The sequence below is a fragment of the Oncorhynchus gorbuscha genome, linkage group LG05 (assembly GCF_021184085.1).
Source record: "Oncorhynchus gorbuscha isolate QuinsamMale2020 ecotype Even-year linkage group LG05, OgorEven_v1.0, whole genome shotgun sequence".
Taxonomy (NCBI): domain Eukaryota; kingdom Metazoa; phylum Chordata; class Actinopteri; order Salmoniformes; family Salmonidae; genus Oncorhynchus; species Oncorhynchus gorbuscha.
In genome coordinates this window covers 28,106,123-28,127,535 of record NC_060177.1, presented here as the reverse complement: position 1 = coordinate 28,127,535, position 21,413 = coordinate 28,106,123, and the positions used below count along the sequence as shown (strand labels likewise).

Here is a 21,413-nt window from a genome sequence, read left to right as displayed (position 1 = left end):
AAGGTCAGAACGTGACATCATGTTACACAATACATGTATGTTTTGTTCGATAAAGTGCATATTTAAATCCAAAAATCTCAGTTTACATTGGCGCGTTACGTTCAGTAATGTTTTGCTTCCAAAACATCCAGTGATTTTGCAGAGAACCACATCAATTTACAGAAATACTCATAATAAACATTGATAAAAGATACAAGTGTTATTCACAGAATTAAAGATATACTTCTCCTTAATGCAACCACTGTGTCAGATTTCAAAAAAACTTTACAGAAAAAGCAAACCATGCAATAATCTGAGTACGGCGCTCAGACAACAAATCAAGCCAAACATATATCCGCCATGTTGGAGTCAACAGAAGTCAGAAATAGCATTATAAATATTCACTTACCTTTGACTATCTTCATCAGAATTCACTCCCAGGAATCCCAGTTCCACAATAAATGTTTTATTTGTTCGATAAAGTTCATCTTTATGTCCAAATACCTACTTTTTGTTCGCGCGTTTAGCCCAGTATTCCAAATTCATGACACGCGAGCACTAGGTGCAGACGAAAAGTCAAAAAGTTCCGTTACAGTCCGTAGAAACATGTCAAACGAAGTATAGAATCAATCTTTAGGGTGTTTTTAACATAAATCTTCAATAATGTTCCAACCGGAGAATTCCTTTGTCTTCAGAATTGCAATGGAACTCAAGCTCACTCTCACATGAATGCGCGTGGCCAGCTTGTGGCTCTCTAGCAGACCTCTGACTCATTCCCCTCTCATTCGCCCCCACTTCACAGTAGAAGCAACAAACAAGGTTCTAAAGACTGTTGACATCTAGTGGAAGCCTTGGGAAGTGCAATACGAACCTATAAACACTGTGTATTCAATAGGTGAAGAGTTGAAAAACTACAAACATCAGTTTTCCCACTTTCTGGTTGGATTTGTCTCAGGTTTTCGCCTGCCATATGAGTTCTGTTATACTCACAGACATCATTCAAACAGTTTTAGAAACTTCAGAGTGTTTTCTATCCAAACTTACTAATAACATGCATATATTAGCAACTGGGACTGAGTAGCAGGCAGTTTACTCTGGGCATGCTTTTCATCCAAACGTGAAAATGCTGCCCCCTAAACCAAACAGGTTAATAATTACAGATCCAATTAAATATTATTAATTAAATATTATTCCCGATTAAACAGTACAACATTTGAGGGCTTATTTTGCAAAAGCAGACGTCCGTTTGTATTTATCCTAAATCCTGTTTTTTTAGGGCACTCCAGGGAATTCTTCATATATAATACGTGAGAGGTAATATTTTGATTTATTTTACACAATGGTATCAATTTCAAAGTGTGGCTTGAGTTTCATCCTTCTGCCATCTGAGTCGCAGTTTCTCATTTCTCAAGTTTATGTGCATAGGTATGGGTCAAAGTGTCCAAGGAGGACCGCACATTCTCCCATCAAGTTTTTATTTTTTATAAATCCCAAAGTTTGCTTAGAAAGTGGAGTAAGCCGTCTTTTGTGCTTATGCAACGTTTATAAATGAGGCCCCATGTCATGAACGAAGGCTTGCTTATTACAGTTTTTTAGCAAGCATCTATGACAAATCAGGACAGGACGTTTCACTGAGCAGCCAATAGGAACACAGGCTGTAAAACAGTAATCACTAAAGTCATTACAGAAAACACCAGACTGGTACCTATCAGGATTATTTGTGAGGATAACAAAGGAGAGTAGCATTTTCTGGGTGTTTGGAGTCATACCTTGTGGGATTGGTAATAATCTGAGAAAGATTTAGAGCGTCCCATTGCTTTAGGTCTTGGTCAGGTGGTTTAAGCATATCCCAGTTTAGGTCACCGAGCAGGACAAATTTAGACTTCAGGCCAGGAGAGAGTTTAGGGCGGGTAGGGTACAGGCTGGTGCTGATGGAGGACGATAACACCCAGCAATAGTCAACAAAGAGCTATTTGAAAGTGTAATGCTTAAAACCAGCAAATCAAATTGTTTGGGGACAGACTTGGTGGAGACAACTGAGCACTGAAGGTGATCCTTGGTAAAGATTGCCACTCCCCCACATTTAGAAGATCTGTCTTGCCGAAAAAGGTTATAGCCAGAAAGGTTAACGTCGGTATTGAAAACACTCTTTCTTAACCACGTCTCAGTAATGACCAACACATCTGGATTGGAGCTGTGAACCCACACTTTCAATTGATCCATTTTAGGTAATACGCTTCTAGTGTTAACGTGCAGAAAACTCTGGCTTATACGAGAGCAGGAATCAGTGAAACAGATATCAGAGCACACATTCGAATTGGGGCTAACAACAGGGTGTACATGCACATTTCCAGATATCATCAACAGTAATACAATCAAGGCAACCTTAAAAGGAAAACAATACCAGAAAGTTAGATGCAGTGTGTTTGTTGTTCATTACAATGAGGACTTGCTCTCTCTGTCCGATACAGCTCCTTCATTGGGCATACTAATGAGGGGTTAAGCAGTGGGCAGATCGTAAATCTGCTGGGCTGAAATTGCTCTGCCATTGGACTGACTTGAGACCACTACTGTAAATCTGTCCCATCCAGAAACACAGGGTTGTTTATCACCCAACATATCACTGGACATTGCAAACGTCCCACCAAACCTGTGTGACGTTACTGAATCACTCAACTCATTATACATCTGCCATGATAGCCAGAGAAGATGTGTGGCAGGAAACAAACACGTTTAATTCGTTGTGGTTATCTGGTCAGAGCATTCAGATGTAGAAGCAACTGAACTGAGATGTCAGATTCTGTCAGTGTTGGATTAGAGAGTGTGCTAGGGCTTGTATAGGGAGGGAGAGATGGAGCAAGAGATAAATAATCACACTCATTCATCTGATGAGGGGACAGACACTCTTCTGGTCATCTAACACAACATGGACACTAATAAAACATTGAATAAAAGGCTCCAGTATACTTGATTATCATTTAAGTGAGAAATCCTCATGTAGGGTCACTTAGATTATCATGTGACCCATTTTGGTGTTTTGGCATGCATATAGTGGCCTACATTCAACCCATGTCACTATGGTAACATATGGTCATATTAATATAGATTTTTATAGATTTTGTTGTTGGTTAATAAATCAGGAAAACAAATAATTTTTATTGTCATAAATGTTATTGTTTATAGCCTAAGTAGTATCATAGACACCTGATCACACCCTACAACAGCTCATATGACTAAATATCAACACTGATGGAAGGATGGAAATAGCAAAGTCTATCTAAGATTTGCGCTCAGGAGATCATTTTGTGTGTGAGAGCGATGCGTAACGAGTGAGGAAGGTGGAACGGTGTATGTTGGGGAAATGGTCTCGTTTCTATCCCAACTCACCTGCAAATCTCGATCTGATACAGACGCACCGTTTTCAGTAAACATTTGTTCTACCTAATGCGGGTGTCGTTATTTGTAGAGCCGGACAGGCGCACGTGTATGGAGCTTTTTAGGAGTTGGGAATGCTCGGTAAGCACGTTAGATCCTATTCTTATTAGGCTTCCTGAATGAGGACACGGATGGATATCGTGGCACTGTCAAAATGACACGGACTCTCACTCTCCTAGCTTTCCTTTTAACTTTTATAAAATGTAAGTATTTCATGTATGTGTATTTCGATTGCATTGTCAGTTCAGTTGAAATATATTATCTCTACAATGGGTTGTTCTTGCTGATGTTGTTATAATTGTACCTTCAGAAAGGAGGTTCACTTTGTAATTCACCTACAGTGCATGTAATACACTATTTAATTTCATGTTAGCCAAGTTTCCATGAGTGATTAAACGTGTTTTTTTTTATTTTATCAGAGAGGAACATAGTTCAACATGTATTGATGCCTTAATTTCAACTAAATCAATTAGATACAATACTGTCAAGAGAATAACACAATATTTGTGTTACTCTTTATTAGGTCGCACATAGGAGGACAAGCACATTCACCTTATATGTTATGTTTGGTATGGCATGTATTAATTTGTGGATATCCGTCAACCATTTCACATGATATGTTATTAATTACAATTCGTATGCTGTGTTACGAATTTGCAAAACCTACAGTATGTTACGAATGTGCAAATGTACAAAATGTTACGAGTCTTCAAAACATATGATATGTTAAGAATTCCAATTTGCTGTGACTACCGTTAATTAGCTAGCTGGCTAACATTAGCTGTGTTAGGGTTAATGTTACGAGTTAGGTTAAAGGGTTAGCTAAAATGGTTAGGGGAAGGGTTAGCAAATATGTTAAGTATTTGCAAAGTATCAAAAAGTAGTAATCAGTTGAAAAGTTGCTAATTAACTAAAATGCAAAAGTTGTTAGTTATGAGATTCGAAAATACAACCTTTGGGTTGCTAGATGTTTGCATTATATACCCACCCATCTTTCATTTTTTGTCTTAAATAACCTTCTGTCTTATGTAACCATACCATAAGTAACATCTCATATCGAACATCTCATTCCAAAATCATGTACATAAATATGGAGTTGGTCCCCCCTTTGCTGCTATAACAGCCTCCACTTTTCTGGGAAGGCATTCCACTAGGTGTTGGAACATTGCTGCAGGGACTTGCTTCCATTTAATATTAGTGAGGTCGGGCACTGATGTTGGGGGATTAGGCCTGGCTCACAGTTGGCAGTCCAATTCATCCCAAATGTGTTCGATGGGGTTGAGGTCAAGGCTCTGTGCAGGCCAATCAAGTTCTTCCACACCGATCTCGACAAACCATTTCTGTATGGACCTCGCTTTGTGCACAGGGGCATTGCTATGCTGAAATAGGAAAGGGCCTTCCCCAAACTGTTTCTACAAAGTTGGAACCACAGAATTGTCTAGCATGTCATTGTATTCTGTATTATTAAGATTTCCCTTCACTGGAACTAAGGGGCCCCAACCATGAAAAACAGCCCCAGAAATGATTATACCTCCTCCACCAAACTTTACAGTTGGCACTATGCATTCAAGCAGGTAGCGTTCTCTTGGCATCCGCCAAACCCAGATTTGTCCATCGGACTACCAGATGGTGAAGTGTGATTCATCACTCCAGAGAACGCGTTTCCACTGGTGGCAAGTTTTACACCACTCCAGCCGACGCTTGGCATTGCGCATGGTGATCCTAGGCTTGTGTGTGGCTGCTCAGCCATGGAAACTCATTTTATGAAGTTCCCAGCGAACAATTATTGTACTGATGTTGTTTCCAGAGGCAGTTTGGAACTCGGTAGTGAGTGTTGCAACCGAGGAAAGACGATTTTTACGCGCTATGTGCTTCAGCACTTGGCGGTCCCGTTCTGTGATCTTGTGTGGCCTACTACTTCTTGGCTGATCCGTTGTTGCTCTTAGACGTTTCCACTTCACAATAACCACAGTTACAGTTGACCGGTGCAGCTCTAGCAGGGCAGAAATTTGACAAACTGACTTGTTGGAAAGGTGGCATCCTATGACGGTGCCACATTGAAAGTCACTGAGCTCTTCAGTAAGGCCATTCTACTGCCAATGTTTGTCTATGGAGATTGCATGGGGGTGTGCTTCATTTTATACACCTGTCAGCAATGGGTGTGGCTGAAATAGCTAAATCCACTCATTTGAAGGGGTGTCCACATACTTTTATATATATAGTGCATTCGGAAAACATTCAGACCCCTTGACTTTTTCCACATTTTGTTACGTTACAGCCTTATTCTAAAATGTATCAAATAAATAAAATTCCCAGCAATCTACATACAATACTCCATAATGACAAAGAGAAAACAGTTTATTTTTTATTTTTACAAATGTATTAAAACGATAAATAACTCATTTTCATAAGTATTTTGACCCTTTGCTATGAGACTAGATATTGAGCTCCATTTCCATTGATCATCCTTGAGATGTTTGATTGATTTGGAGTACACCTGTGGTAAATTAAATTGATTGTACATGATTTGGAAAGGCACACACCTGTCTATATAAGATCCCACAATTGACAGTGCATGTCAGAGCAAAAATCAAGCCATGAGGTCGAAGGAATTGCCCGTAGAGCTCCAAGACAGGATTGTGTCGAGGTACAGATCTGGGGAACGGTACCAAAACATTTCTGCAGCATTGAAGGTCCTCAAGAACACAGTGGCCTCCATCATTCTGCAGCATTGAAGGTCCTCAAGAACACAGTGGCCTCCATCATTTTTAAATGGAATAAGTTTGGAACCACCAAGACTCTTCCTAGAGCTGGCCGCTCAGCCAAACTTTGCAATCGGGGGAGAAGGTCCTTGGTCAGGGAGGTGACCAAGAATCTGATGGTCACCCTGACAGAGCTCTAAAGTTCCTCCGTGGAGACGGGAGAACCTTCCAGAAGGACAACCATCTCTGCAGCACCCCACCAATCAAGCCTTTATGGTAGAGTGGCCAGACGGAAGCCACTCCTCAGTGGCAGGGACTGGGAGACTAGTCAGGATCGAGGCAAAGATGAACGGAGCACAGAGAGGTCCTTGATGAAAATCTGTTCCAGAGCACTCAGGACCTCAGACTGGAGCAAAGGTTCACCTTCCAACAATACAACGATCCTAAGCACAGAGCCAAGACAACGATCGAACATCTCTGGAAAGACCTGAAAATAGCTGTGCAGCAACACACCCCATCCAACCTGACAAAGCTTGACTAGATTTGCATAGAAAAATGGGAGAAACTCCCCAAACACTGGTGTGCCAAGCTTGTAGCGTCATGCTCAAGAAGACTCGATGCTGTAATCTCTGCCAAAAGTTCTTCAGCAAAGTACTGAGTAAAGGGCCAGATTTTTTGTTGTTTGTAGATTGATGAGGAAAGAAAGAATAAGGTTGTAACGTAACAAAATGTGGGCAAAGTCAAAACTATTATGTTTCAGTAGCCTTTACTGTTATGCAGGTGAATGAGGACCCAAAAGCGACTTGGCGAAAACAGAGTCTTTATTCCAGTAAAGGAAATATGCAATACTCCTAGACAAATCGGAGCGGTAACAAAGCATAAAAAACAATTCCACTCGTAATGACGAGGACAGACTGGAGACTCGACCATAAACTGTAGGTTGCCTCGGGAAGGCACTGACCGTAGCAGACTCAGACACCTGCTCACCACGCAGCATCTGAGGGAAACACGACACGACAGGGCAAGACAAAGACACAGCACGGTGAACAATATACAAGGATCCGACAGGACAGAAACGGAAAACAAGGGGAGAAATAGGGACTCTAATCAGAGGAAAAGATAGGGAACAGGTGTGGAAAGACTAAATGATTGATTAGGGGAATAGGAACAGCTGGGAGCAGGAACGGAACGATAGAGAGAAGAGAGAGAGGGAGGGAGAGAGAAAAAAAGGGAACGAACCTAAAAAGACCAGCAGGGGGAAAACGAACAGAAGGGAAAGCAAAATGACAAGACAATATAAGACAAAACATGACAGTACCCCCCCACTCACCGAGCGCCTCCTGGCGCACTCGAGGAGGAATCCTGGCGGCAACGGAGGAAATCATCAATCAGCGAACGGTCCAGCACGTCCCGAGACGGAACCCAACTTCTCTCCTCAGGACCGTAACCCTCCCAATCCACTAAGTATTGGTGACCCCGTCCCCGAGAACGCATGTCCATGATCCTACGTACCTTGTAAATAGGTGCGCTCTCGACAAGGATGGGAGGGGGGGAGGGAAGACGAACGGGGGTGCGAAGAAAGGGCTTGACACAGGAGACATGGAAGACAGGATGGACGCGACGAAGATGTCGCGGAAGAAGCAGTCGCACAGCGACAGGATTGACGACCTGGGAGACACGGAACGGACCAATGAACCGCGGAGTCAACTTACGAGAAGCTGTCGTAAGAGGAAGGTTGCGAGTGGAAAGCCACACTCTCTGGCCGCAACAATACCTAGGACTCTTAATCCTACGTTTATTGGCGGCTCTCACAGTCTGTGCCCTGTAACGGCAAAGTGCAGACCTCACCCTCCTCCAGGTGCGCTCACAACGTTGGACAAACGCTTGAGCGGAGGGAACGCTGGACTCGGCAAGCTGGGATGAGAACAGAGGAGGCTGGTAACCCAGACTACTCTGAAACGGAGATAACCCGGTAGCAGACGAAGGAAGCGAGTTGTGAGCGTATTCTGCCCAGGGGAGCTGTTCTGCCCAAGACGCAGGGTTTCTGAAAGAAAGGCTGCGTAGTATGCGACCAATCGTCTGATTGGCCCTCTCTGCTTGACCGTTAGACTGGGGATGAAACCCGGAAGAGAGACTGACGGACGCACCAATCAAACGACAGAACTCCCTCCAAAACTGTGACGTGAATTGCGGGCCTCTGTCTGAAACGGCGTCTAACGGGAGGCCATGAATTCTGAACACATTCTCGATGATGATTTGTGCCGTCTCCTTAGCGGAAGGAAGTTTAGGGAGGGGAATGAAATGTGCCGCCTTAGAGAACCTATCGACAACCGTAAGAATCACAGTCTTCCCCGCAGACAAAGGCAGACCGGTAATGAAGTCTAGGGCGATGTGAGACCATGGTCGAGAAGGAATGGGAAGCGGTCTGAGACGACCGGCAGGAGGAGAGTTACCTGACTTAGTCTGCGCGCAGTCCGAACAAGCAGCCACGAAACGGCGCGTGTCACGCTCCTGAGTAGGCCACCAAAAGCGCTGGCGAATAGAAGCAAGAGTACCTCGAACGCCGGGATGACCAGCTAACTTGGCAGAGTGAGCCCACTGAAGAACAGCCAGACGAGTAGAAACAGGAACGAAAAGAAGGTTACTAGGACAAGCGCGCGGCGACGCAGTGTGCGTGAGTGCTTGCTTAACCTGTCTTTCAATTCCCCAGACTGTCAACCCGACAACACGCCCATAAGGAAGAATCCCCTCGGGATCAGTAGAAGCCACAGAAGAACTAAAAAAGACGGGATAAGGCATCAGGCTTGGTGTTCTTACTACCCGGACGGTAAGAAATCACAAACTCGAAACGAGCGAAAAACAACGCCCAACGAGCTTGACGAGCATTAAGTCGTTTGGCAGAACGGATGTACTCAAGGTTCTTATGGTCTGTCCAAACGACAAAGGAACGGTCGCCCCCTCCAACCACTGTCGCCATTCGCCTAGGGCTAAGCGGATGGCGAGCAGTTCGCGGTTACCCACATCATAGTTGCGTTCAGATGGCGACAGGCGATGAGAAAAATAAGCGCAAGGATGAACCTTATCGTCAGACTGGAAGCGCTGGGATAGAATGGCTCCCACGCCTACCTCTGAAGCGTCAACCTCGACAATGAATTGTCTAGTGACGTCAGGAGTAACGAGGATAGGAGCGGACGTAAAACGTTCTTTTAGAAGATCAAAAGCTCCCTGGGCGGAACCGGACCACTTAAAACACGTCTTGACAGAAGTAAGAGCTGTGAGAGGGGCAGCAACTTGACCGAAATTACGAATGAAACGCCGATAGAAATTAGCGAAACCTAGAAAGCGCTGCAACTCGACACGTGACCTTGGAACGGGCCACTCACTGACAGCTTGGACCTTAGCGGAATCCATCTGAATGCCTTCAGCGGAAATAACAGAACCGAGAAAAGTAACGGAGGAGACATGAAAAGAGCACTTCTCAGCCTTCACGTAGAGACAATTCTCTAAAAGGCGCTGGAGGACACGTCGAACGTGCTGAACATGAATCTCGAGTGACGGTGAAAAAATCAGGATATCGTCAAGGTAGACAAAAACAAAGATGTTCAGCATGTCTCTCAGAACATCATTAACTAATGCCTGAAAAACAGCTGCCGCATTGGCGAGACCAAACGGCAGAACCCGGTACTCAAAATGCCCTAACGGAGTGTTAAACGCCGTTTTCCACTCGTCCCCCTCTCTGATGCGCACGAGATGGTAAGCGTTACGAAGGTCCAACTTAGTAAAGCACCTGGCTCCCTGCAGAATCTCGAAGGCTGATGACATAAGGGGAAGCGGATAACGATTCTTAACCGTTATGTCATTCAGCCCTCGATAATCCACGCAGGGGCGCAGAGTACCGTCCTTCTTCTTAACAAAAAAACCCCGCCCCGGCCGGAGAGGAAGAAGGCACTACGGTACCGGCGTCAAGAGACACAGACAAATAATCCTCGAGAGCCTTACGTTCGGGAGCCGACAGAGAGTATAGTCTACCCCGAGGAGGAGTGGTCCCCGGAAGGAGATCAATACTACAATCATACGACCGGTGAGGAGGAAGGGAGTTGGCTCGGGACCGACTGAAGACCGTGCGCAGATCATGATATTCCTCCGGCACTCCTGTCAAATCGCCAGGTTCCTCCTGAGAAGTGGGGACAGAAGAAACGGGAGGGATAGCAGACATTAAACACTTCACATGACAAGAAACGTTCCAGGATAGGATAGAATTACTAGACCAATTAATAGAAGGATTATGACATACTAGCCAGGGATGACCCAAAACAACAGGTGTAAAAGGTGAACGAAAAATCAAAAAGAAATAGTCTCACTGTGGTTACCAGATACTGTGAGGGTTAAAGGTAGTGTCTCATATCTGATACTGGGAAGATGACTACCATCTAAGGCGAACATGGGCGTAGGCTTGTCTAACTGTCTGAAAGGAATGTCATGTTTCCGAGCCCATGCTTCGTCCATAAAACAACCCTCAGCCCCAGAGTCTATCAAGGCACTGCATGTAGCACCCGAACCGGTCCAGCGTAGATGGACCGACATAGTAGTACAGGATCTAGATGGAGAGACCTGAGTAGTAGCGCTCACCAGTAGCCCTCCGCTTACTGATGAGCTCTGGCTTTTACTGGACATGAATTGACAAAATGTCCAGCAAGTCCGCAATAGAGGCACAGGCGGTTGGTGATCCTCCGTTCCCTCTCCTTAGTCGAGATGCGAATACCTCCCAGCTGCATGGGCTCAGTCTCTGAGCCAGAGGAGGGAGATGGTTGCGATGCGGAGCAGGGAAACACCGTTAACGCGAGCTCTCTTCCACGAGCTTGGTGACGAAGATCTACCCGTCGTTCTATGCGGATGGCGAGAGCAATCAAAGAGTCCACACTGGAAGGAACCTTCCGGGAGAGAATCTCATCTTTAACCACTGCGTGGAGTCCCTCCAGAAAACGAGCGAGCAGCGCCGGCTCGTTCCAGTCACTAGAGGCAGCAAGAGTGCGAAACTCTATAGAGTAATCCGTTATGGATCGATCACCTTGGCATAGGGAAGCCAGGGCCCTAGAAGCCTCCCTACCAAAAACTGAACGGTCAAAAACCCGAATCATCTCCTCTTTAAAGTTCTGGTAATTGTTAGAACAATCAGCCCTTGCCTCCCAGATAGCTGTGCCCCACTCTCGAGCCCGGCCAGTAAGGAGTGATATGACGTAAGCAACCCGAGCTCTCTCTCTAGAGTATGTGTTGGGTTGGAGAGAGAACACAATATCACACTGGGTGAGAAAGGAGCGGCACTCCGTGGGCTGCCCGGAGTAACAAGGTGGGTTATTAACCCTAGGTTCCGGAGGCTCGGCAGACCAGGAAGTAACAGGTGGCACGAGACGAAGACTCTGGAACTGTCCAGAGAGGTCGGAAACCTGAGCGGCCAGGTTCTCCACGGCATGACGAGCAGCAGACAATTCCTGCTCGTGTCTGCCGAGCATGGCTCCTTGGATCTCGACGGCAGTGTTACGAGCGTCTGTAGTCGCTGGGTCCATTCTTTGGTCGGATCCTTCTGTTATGCAGGTGAATGAGGACCCAAAAGCGACTTGGCGAAAACAGAGTCTTTATTCCAGTAAAGGAAATATGCAATACTCCTAGACAAATCGGAGCGGTAACAAAGCATAAAAAACAATTCCACTCGTAATGACGAGGACAGACTGGAGACTCGACCATAAACTGTAGGTTGCCTCGGGAAGGCACTGACAGTAGCAGACTCAGACACCTGCTCACCACGCAGCATCTGAGGGAAACACGACACGACAGGGCAAGACAAAGACACAGCACGGTGAACAATATACAAGGATCCGACAGGACAGAAACGGAAAACAAGGGGAGAAATAGGGACTCTAATCAGAGGAAAAGATAGGGAACAGGTGTGGAAAGACTAAATGATTGATTAGGGGAATAGGAACAGCTGGGAGCAGGAACGGAACGATAGAGAGAAGAGAGAGAGGGAGGGAGAGAGAAAAAAAGGGAACGAACCTAAAAAGACCAGCAGGGGGAAAACGAACAGAAGGGAAAGCAAAATGACAAGACAATATAAGACAAAACATGACATTTACAATCAGTCATAAGGGCATTCTGGGTATTATCATAGAAAACATGTGTGTATTCACTGTGCTGTGGTTGGAGGAGGGGTTTGGTTAAAAGGTTTCCAACAAATGGGCATCAAATGGGCATGACTATCACAATAACACAGATGAAGGAGCTTAGACCGGCCCTTCTCAGGAAGAGAAAGTCACTGGGAAGTCACTGAGAGAGTAAAGGATCATATATCACACTTTGCCTATACAGTACACTGGCCATTTACAGCACCTTCTTGCAAGTGAATTTGACAGCTGGGATAGATGCTATGTGTATCTTTTTACTTGTCCACTCTGTCTTGTTGGTACACTGTCATAACATGTATGGCCTGAAAATAAAGCCAGGAGAACTGGCTAAAGCACAAAGGCCTGGCTGGTGACCAGGCTACATAGTCTGTCTGTGCTCAGCATGGAGAACCTGGCAGTAATATTCTAACCATACAGATAAATGCCACAGTGTTCTGTAATCAGTAGGACCTCTGGCATGTCTTGAGGGCCTTTACTGAAATCCAGATGACAGGATGTTTTTTGCCTGCTGTTTCTATTGGGTCAAAAGCCAGGGTTATTATGCACCTCCCAATCTCATCATAGATGCAATTTTTGAGAATGCAGTATTTTGGAGCATAGAGCAGAGTGACCTTTTTAAAAGTCAACCATTGCTGATTCAGTCACTATATTAAACCCGCTGCCCTCTGCTGCCAATCAAGATAATGTCAATGCCACACTTTTAAAGTGTTGCCATTAAAAGGCATGTACATTCAAATCAAATCAAATGTTATTTGTCACATACACCTTACCGTGAAATGCTTACTTAGAAGTCCTTAACCAACAAAGCAGTTCAAGAAGTGGAGTTAAGACAAAAAACAGAAAGTAACACCAGAACACTAACGGGGCTATATACAGGGGGTACCTGTACCGAGTCAATGTGCGGGGGTACAGGTTAGTCAAGGTCATTTGTACATGCAGGTAGGGATAAAATGACTATGCATAGATAATAAACAGTGTCAATGTGAATAACCATTTGATTAAATGTTCCAAAAAATAGTCTGGGTAAAAATAGTGAAAATAGTCTGGGTAGCCATTTGATTAGCTGTTCAGCAGTCTTATGGCTTGGGAGTAGAAGCAGTTAAGGAGCCTTTTGGACCTAGACTTGGTGCTCCGGTACCACTTGCAATGCGTTAGCAGAGAGAACAGTCTATGACTTGGGTGACTGGAGTCTTTGATAATTTTTTGGACCTTCCTCTGACACCCCTTAGTGTATAGGTCCTGAATGGCAGGAAGCTTGGCCCCAGTGATGTACTGGGCCATATGCACTACCCTCTATAGCGCCTTACGGTCAGATGCCGAGCAGTTACCATACCAGGCGGTGATGCAACCGGTCAGGATGCTCTCGATGGTGCAGCTGTAGAACATTTTGAGGATCTGGGGACCCATGCCAAATCTTTTTTGAGGGGGAAAAGGTGGTGTCGTGCCCTCTTCACGACTGTCTTGGTGTGTTTGGAGCATGATAGTTCGTTGGTGATGTGGACACTAAGGAACTTGAAACTCTCGACCCGCTCCACTACAGCCCTGTCGATGTTAATGGGGGCCTGTTCAGCCCTCCTTCTCCTGTAGTCCACGATCAGCTCCTCTGTCTTGCTCACATTGAGGGAGAGTTGTTCTCCTGGCACCACACTGCCAGGTCTCTGACCTTCCTATAGCCTGTCTCCCCTTTCAAGACCCAGTTGATACACACACACACACACACACACACACACACACACACACACACACACACACACACACACACACACACACACACACACACACACACACACACACACACACACACACACACACACACACACACACACACTCACACACACACACACACACACACACACACACACACACACACACACACACACACACACACACACACACACACAGTGTAATGGCCCTTCTCAGCAGGTAGTGATTACTTGTTTGAATTGCCTGCTCTCCCACTGGCCAGTGCCCTTCACCTCTGGGTAAAGAATGTGGATATTTGACAGCAGCCTCCCAGGGCTTTGACAACATGCCATCTGTCTTGTAGAGGACCTCTGTCTTGTAGAGTCCACCTGACTGATGATAGGGTAGCCATGGAAACATGAGGGAGTCCTGTTGGACACTCAACTCTCAACTCTACATGAAGCTGTACCTTGATAATTAGGATTTGTGGTAATTGCCTGGCACAAACTGGCACTGATAATACACTATTGGGAAGGGATCCATAGTCAAAACGTGTATCTTATTTTTAGCTACCATTATCCATAAATGTGAGTCAATACTATGCTGCCAGTCTCCCTTAGCTAAAAGTAGAGGAGATTCCGACTGCATCACATCTTGTTTTTATAAGAAACTATTTATTTAAAATTCCAAATGGTTTGCATAGTCAATTTACACACAGCACTGACACACACACTTATCCCACCAGACATGCTACCAGGGGCCTTTTCACAGTCCCCAAATCCATAACACATTTAAGTAAGTCGCTCTGGATAAGAGCGTCTGCTAAATGACTTAAATGTAAATGTAAATGTAAGAAAATGTACAGTATTATATAGAGCCATTATTGCATGGGACTCCCTCCCATCAAAGATTGCTCAAGTAAACAGCAAATTTGGTTTAAAAAAAACAACGCCTCTCCCCTATTTGAGCTAAATATTGTTTGTATGTACTGATATGTAGGCTATGTAACATTTTAAATGTATGTAGTTCTGTCCTTGAGCTGTTCTTGTCTATTAATGTTCAGTATTATTTCATGCTGCTATCGCAACAAATAATGGGGATCCTAATAAAATACCAAATACCACATCATGAATCTTCAAATTAATATTTTTCAGTGCAACAGTCTTAGCAGCTATTGTAAAGATTACTTCCGGGCATGTACCATTTAACTAAGCATTTATCTCCAAAACAATTTCTCCTGACTGGGCTACTCAGCTACTCTCTGCTACTGTATGACAGAGCATTACTCATTATAGAGGAGGGCTGGTGGGGGAAGAGAGGGTTGTTGGTGGAAGAGAGGGTGTTTTATCATCTACGTCTCCCTGTCCTTCCTCCACCAGGACAGGGAGGCGGGGGGGGGGAGGGGGGGGTTGACTTGCGCGTTGTTTATCAAGGAGCAGAGGGTGTGCTGGTTTGTTTCATGTGATGATATTCCTGGCTGGAGCTCACATAAGACAAAAGACTGATCATGTGGCTTTAGGCTCTGGCTCTGCAGCATGCAGAATCATTAACACTGCAGAAACATCTCCCCTCCCATATCCCGGATGTTAATTATTCCGCAGGTAGCTCCAAGGCCCTCATATATTTTTTCACTGTATATTTAACAAAGCCCAAGCCCTATCAGACAGGCATTCTCCCCTGTGGGAGATTGTCTCACACTTTAGTATGCAGTTTGTTTGGAGTGCTATTAAACACCTCCAGGTACAAGGGTATAAAAACCAGGAAGTGTCACAGTAGGTGTTTTGTTCTGCTCCTCTTTGTCCTGGGTTGGGGAGCTGAAAGACTGAAACACTGCAGAGTCAGCAACACAGTTTTCATCCAGGCCACACTGGGCCATAAAACATGCTCCATGAAACAACATAAAAAGAAAGGCGTGACAGTCCAGCTATAAAACCAGTGACTAAACACAACAGATACAGCCAGTGGGTCTTTTTTTTAACCGCACAGTAATCTAGTTTTGTCATTGTTATAACACAATTTCAATAAAGGTAACAACTGTGACTATTTCCCATAACTATCTCCAAATCACTGTTGACTCTGTCCATAGGTGGCAGTTGTGCGGACTCAGAGGAGCGTCTGATGAACTGTCTGCTGGGAAAGGATCGCTACAACAAGCTGATCCGCCCAGCTGTGAACAGGACAGAGCGGGTTACTGTCAAACTACAGGTGTCCCTGGCCCAACTCATCAGTGTGGTGAGTCTCATGATAGCCATTCCATAGAGCCAGTTAGAGGCCCTGAGACGGAGAGGAGAGATGCAGATGAGTGAGACCACAGAGGGAGAGGAGAGAGCAGAGATGAGAGAACAGAAAGGGAGAGCAGAGCTCAGAGGAGTCAGTGGCAACCATGTTAATTACTTACACACATTCTACTGAAAGGCCCTGGCCCTAATGACAGCATGGGTATAGGATGGATCTGGCAGGGCTCTCCGTCTCTGTCATGTCCAGATTGAAACTTCAGCACATTGCGTTAGAAGGAGCTGTAAAAGCTGCTGCAGGAGAGAACGTTGGAGTCCCACACTGATTTACAGGGTCCCTCCCTCCCTTCCTTTCAGCCCAGGCATGGCCCAGAGAATAACAGCACGACACATACGTCCTCTGTTTATGGCCTCTTATTGTCCTCCTCTTCTTTGGTAATTGAAATGTGAACGTCCTGTAAAGTGTAATGGTATGAGAAGTGTGATATAGTTGTTTTAAAGCATTGTGCTGCTGCGTGCATTGGAGGTTTGCCCACTCTGCTGCCCACTCCTTTTTAGGGGTGTTCATTTTACTTGCTGTTCAGAGTTGATGCAAGCGCTCTGTGGATATATCAACAGGTCCAACGGCGCTCAGATGGCAGATGTGTCCCAGGCGAAGGGTGTCATTTATCTTAACAATTGACCCCATGTGCAGGGAATTTATTCAGTGTGGAAACACATCTCTCACTTTTACTCTCTTCTAAATCAAGCATGTGCACTAGAGGAATGTGTGCTGGAGTCTGTACGTGTGTCTGAGTTTTGTCATTAAACATGCTTTGTGTGTCGTATAGTAAATAGTCTGTTTTTAAATGAAGCTAACACTGACATTTTCCTTTCCAGAATGAGAGAGAGCAGATTATGACCACCAATGTTTGGCTCACACAGGTAAGCGTGAAGATTGTGGCCCTATCCTATTAATCAGTACCCAGTCTGTCCCCTCGTCCATCTCCAGCTCCAGTATCCTTGTCACTGAACCTGAATTAAAGCAGAACCATGCCTCTGACTCAGACAATCCGGAACAGAACAGACTGATAATTGTGCCCACACCGTTCACCACTTTTCATTTCAATGATAATTAAGTGTGTCATTGGTAATGATTTGGTCCTTAGAGTCCTTATGTGACTGAGTGCAACAGTCAGAACAGTGAGGGTAGCCTATCAGTTAAGAGCATTGGGCCAGTAACCGAAAGGTCGCTGGTTCGAATCCCCAAGCTGACTAGGTGAAACATCTCTCTATGTGCCCTTGAACAAGTCACTTAACCCTAATTGCTCATCTAAGTCCCTCTGGATAAGAGCGTCTGCTAAATGACTAAAATGTTAAATATATAACCCCCCTGTCTCTTCAGCACTGGGATGACTACAGGCTATCATGGGACCCTTCTCAATATGATGGCATTGACAAGCTACGTATTCCTTCCAGACACATCTGGCTACCTGATATTGTGCTCTATAACAAGTAAGTAAGCATTATTCATTTTCCAAATGATGAACACATTTTCTCATGTAATTTACTCTCCCCCTACCTCCCTCATCACTCTCTCCATAGTGCGGATGGAACCTATGAGGTAACAGTCTTCACCAATGCCATTGTTCAGTTCAACGGCAGCATCTTCTGGCTGCCTCCGGCCATCTATAAGAGTGCCTGCAAGATCGAGGTCAAGCACTTCCCCTTTGACCAGCAGAACTGCACGCTCAAGTTCCGGTCATGGACCTACGACCACACCGAGCTCGATTTGGTCCTGAAGACAGGGGTGGCCAGCATGGACGACTTCACTCCCAGTGGGGAATGGGATATCCTGGCCTTGCCGGGCAGGCGGACGGTTAACCCTCTGGATCCTACCTACGTGGACCTCACCTATGACTTCATCATCAAGAGGAAGCCGCTATTCTACACCATCAACCTAATCATCCCCTGTGTCCTCATCACCTCTCTGGCCATCCTGGTCTTCTACCTGCCGTCTGACTGTGGGGAGAAGATGACACTGTGTATCTCAGTCCTCCTGGCCCTCACTGTGTTCCTCCTCCTGATCTCCAAGATCGTCCCTCCCACCTCGTTGGACGTGCCTCTGATTGGGAAGTACCTGATGTTCACCATGGTGCTGGTGACCTTCTCCATCATCACCAGTGTGTGTGTGCTCAACGTGCACCACCGCTCCCCCAGCACACACACCATGCCCTGCTGGGTCAAGGTAGTGTTCCTCAACAAGCTGCCCCATCTGCTCTTCATGAGACGCCCGAAGAATAACTCTGCCCGCCAGCGGCTACGCCAGCAGAGACAACTCCGAACTCGCAGATCCATCCTGGCGGACCTGGGCTACCCTGCCACCGCCATGTCCAAAACAGCCACCGTTGCTGCCATGTCTTCCTCCTCTGCCTCGGCCTTCTCCCCCGGGACACTTCTACAACAAAGTCACAGCTCCGCTGGGGTACACCCACACCTTCACGAAGGGGGAGGCCTGCTCCACCGAGTTCCTGCCCAACAGCTTCCCCTCCTCCCAGGACCTCCGCCATAGAGGCAGCCCAGACTGGGGGGGAGATGTTCAGGAGGCAGTGGACGGGGTCCGCTTCGTGGCTGATCACATGATGGGGGACGATGATAACCAGAATGTAAGTGAACCATGACCGTGTCCATGGGGTTAGTGTTGTGAAATGAGCTGGAGTTAGAACTCAAATAGGTGTTTTTTATCCTTGGTCCTGGAGAGACGTAGTGTGTACAGCTTAGTACTTTTAACACCTGGCTCCACTAATGATCATGACCTTGATCAGCTGGACCAGTTGTGTAAGTGCTGGTCTAGGACAAAAGCCTGCACACACTGTAGTCCTCAAAGACCAGGAATGAAGAATACTGGGATGTGGGGTAGTTGAGAATACAATCCAGTAAAATAACCCAGACTGTTGTAATAGATTGTTTTCATAAATACATCAATGTAAAAGTGAGGTGACCAGGCTTGAAAAATGTCCACCTTCAAAAAACTGCAGAGGAGAGGAGTGAAAGGCTCAGTAGCTGCTACAAGGTCTGGCTCAGTAATATTTACACTGGTGCTTTCTCTTTGTTTCTTCATCTTATATTACATTTGCATCACTTTTAAACTCATCAATCACATATTGTACTCCATACCCAATTCCTGCATGCCGCAGGTGTTACCGTATGAACATGACAGTAATGTGACCATACCTTGTTCTCTTTGTGTTCCCAGGTTATCGAGGACTGGAAGTATGTGGCAATGGTGGTGGACCGTATGTTCCTGTGGATCTTTATAATAGTGTGTGTGACTGGAACCCTGGGTCTCTTCCTCCAGCCTCTATTTCAGCATTCAATAGTCCCCATCCAGCAGCCCAGCTCAGACACACCCCGTACCTGAAACCCCCCCCCAAGAAGTATGGGGGTCATACATAGACATAAGGGTCATAGAACATCAACCAACGCCATGTGGCCTACAGCAATACAGGTCTCTGTATCTCTTTCTGTTTCTACTACCTGGTCTTAACACGGCACATCGGTACAAGGAAGAGTTGACTTTTTCCATATAGTTGAAGCAGAGATACAAAGATGTCCCTCTAAAACCAGACTGAAAGTACAAACGTTACCCGAGTGGAGTAATAAACCCAAATAATACGTCAGATATCATTTGACTCCCGATTTCTCTCCCATGTTATATCACCCTGTTGTGGAAATGTAATGGGAAAAAAATCTATAAATGTATTAAAAGGTCAGTGAGTTTGATTAAATTCATTAACACCCAATAAAGTCTAAAGTGGTGGGGTACTAAATGAAATGATGTTCAGTGCGATAAGATAAAATAGCTTGGCCAGGTCACATTGATAAGATGGATATTGGGCAAAATCACGTAGCTCAGAACATTATGATTCAAGCTAGGGTGTTATAAAGAGGCCTCCTAACTGTGTTACAAGGCTATAACCTGTGGATTACCGGGGATATATATTATATATATTATATTCCCCACAGATGTATTATTTGGATGCAATAAACAGTTCCAGTTTTAAAACAACATATTTGTACTGTTTATTTTGTTATGTCTAAGTTTCCTGATTTAACCATGAACAGAAACATAAAGGCAGTGAGCCTAATAGTGAAACAGACACTCAAGAAGTTAGGTATTGTGCCATCTACTGGCCACATTTTAATGCCCACTCTGGCATCACATCCATTGATATTGCACGGACTCTCTGGCTATAGTTATCACTCTCTCCTTCGATCAATCGCCAGAACCCTGTGACTTTATGTCACATCAGCTGCTAATGACAAGGCAAAGCAGCTCTGTTCCTGACTCATTAAACATGTGAATCTCCTATCTATGATGATATGTGATTACACTGACAGTTTAAACATCAGCCTGCCTACTGGGGAGGTTAGGAATACCGCACTGGCTTCTAGGAAATGTGCAAGCTGGGTACTTTTAACCTAATATGATGATTGATTGTACCCTTCTGACATGCTTACACCTCTCCGAAAGAGTAGCCTCTTTACTAAATGGGATCTTTATCATCTTTGTTGGTCTGTCTTGCCAATGTTTATAGTACTATACCTATGTCTTGATGTTAATGTTTCTGGTTTCTGTTTTGTCTGAATTTTGGGGGTGGAATTACAATAATAGTGTTCAAATAATTGTGAATAACGCTTTATCTATACAGCCACACTGGCATGACAATAACATAACAGCACACGTCTTCTGTTCTATCAGCTCGATAAGCACAGGTGTAACATGTTTAACACAGTCCTCAGATTGTTTTACAGCAGCAGGCCATTATTATTTTTGTCATACCTTTTAGGAGAGACCTTGGTAATAGGCAGGATTCGTACTCTTAATGAAAGTGGATTGATAGTTTAAAGCTGCATCCAAAGTAATATGTTAAAAGGGGGCTGCGGGTTAATGGAAGTCCAGCTCCGATATGAGGTATGTGAAGGCTGCTTGTCAAGAGGGGGTTGGGGATGCCTGGCCTGGGCTTTGTGTGAGCTTTAGTGTGGTGTGAGTGCAGTTGAGAGCATCTTTCAGACTCAGTAGATGACTTCTCTTGGAACTATGATTATTTCCTTTAATGCGATTCTGCTTGAATACCTTGCACACACTGTAAAACACATCGGTGCATTGTAAGTGTTTTATCATAACACTGCTGTTTACCCTTTTTCCTGGCTTTACTTCT

At 45.0% G+C, this 21,413-nt stretch overlaps 1 protein-coding gene across 1 annotated transcript; it reads left to right on the top strand.

Annotated features, from left to right (window-relative positions):
* Window positions 1-3,251: 3,251 nt before the first annotated feature.
* Window positions 3,252-20,243, top strand: LOC124035069 (neuronal acetylcholine receptor subunit beta-4-like). Its single transcript, XM_046348483.1, is given in 7 exon segments — window positions 3,252-3,617; window positions 16,065-16,210; window positions 17,092-17,136; window positions 17,597-17,706; window positions 17,797-18,636; window positions 18,638-18,857; window positions 19,448-20,243. Coding segments are annotated over 7 exon segments (1,575 nt in total). The 5' UTR covers window positions 3,252-3,568; the 3' UTR covers window positions 19,613-20,243.
* Window positions 20,244-21,413: the final 1,170 nt, after the last annotated feature.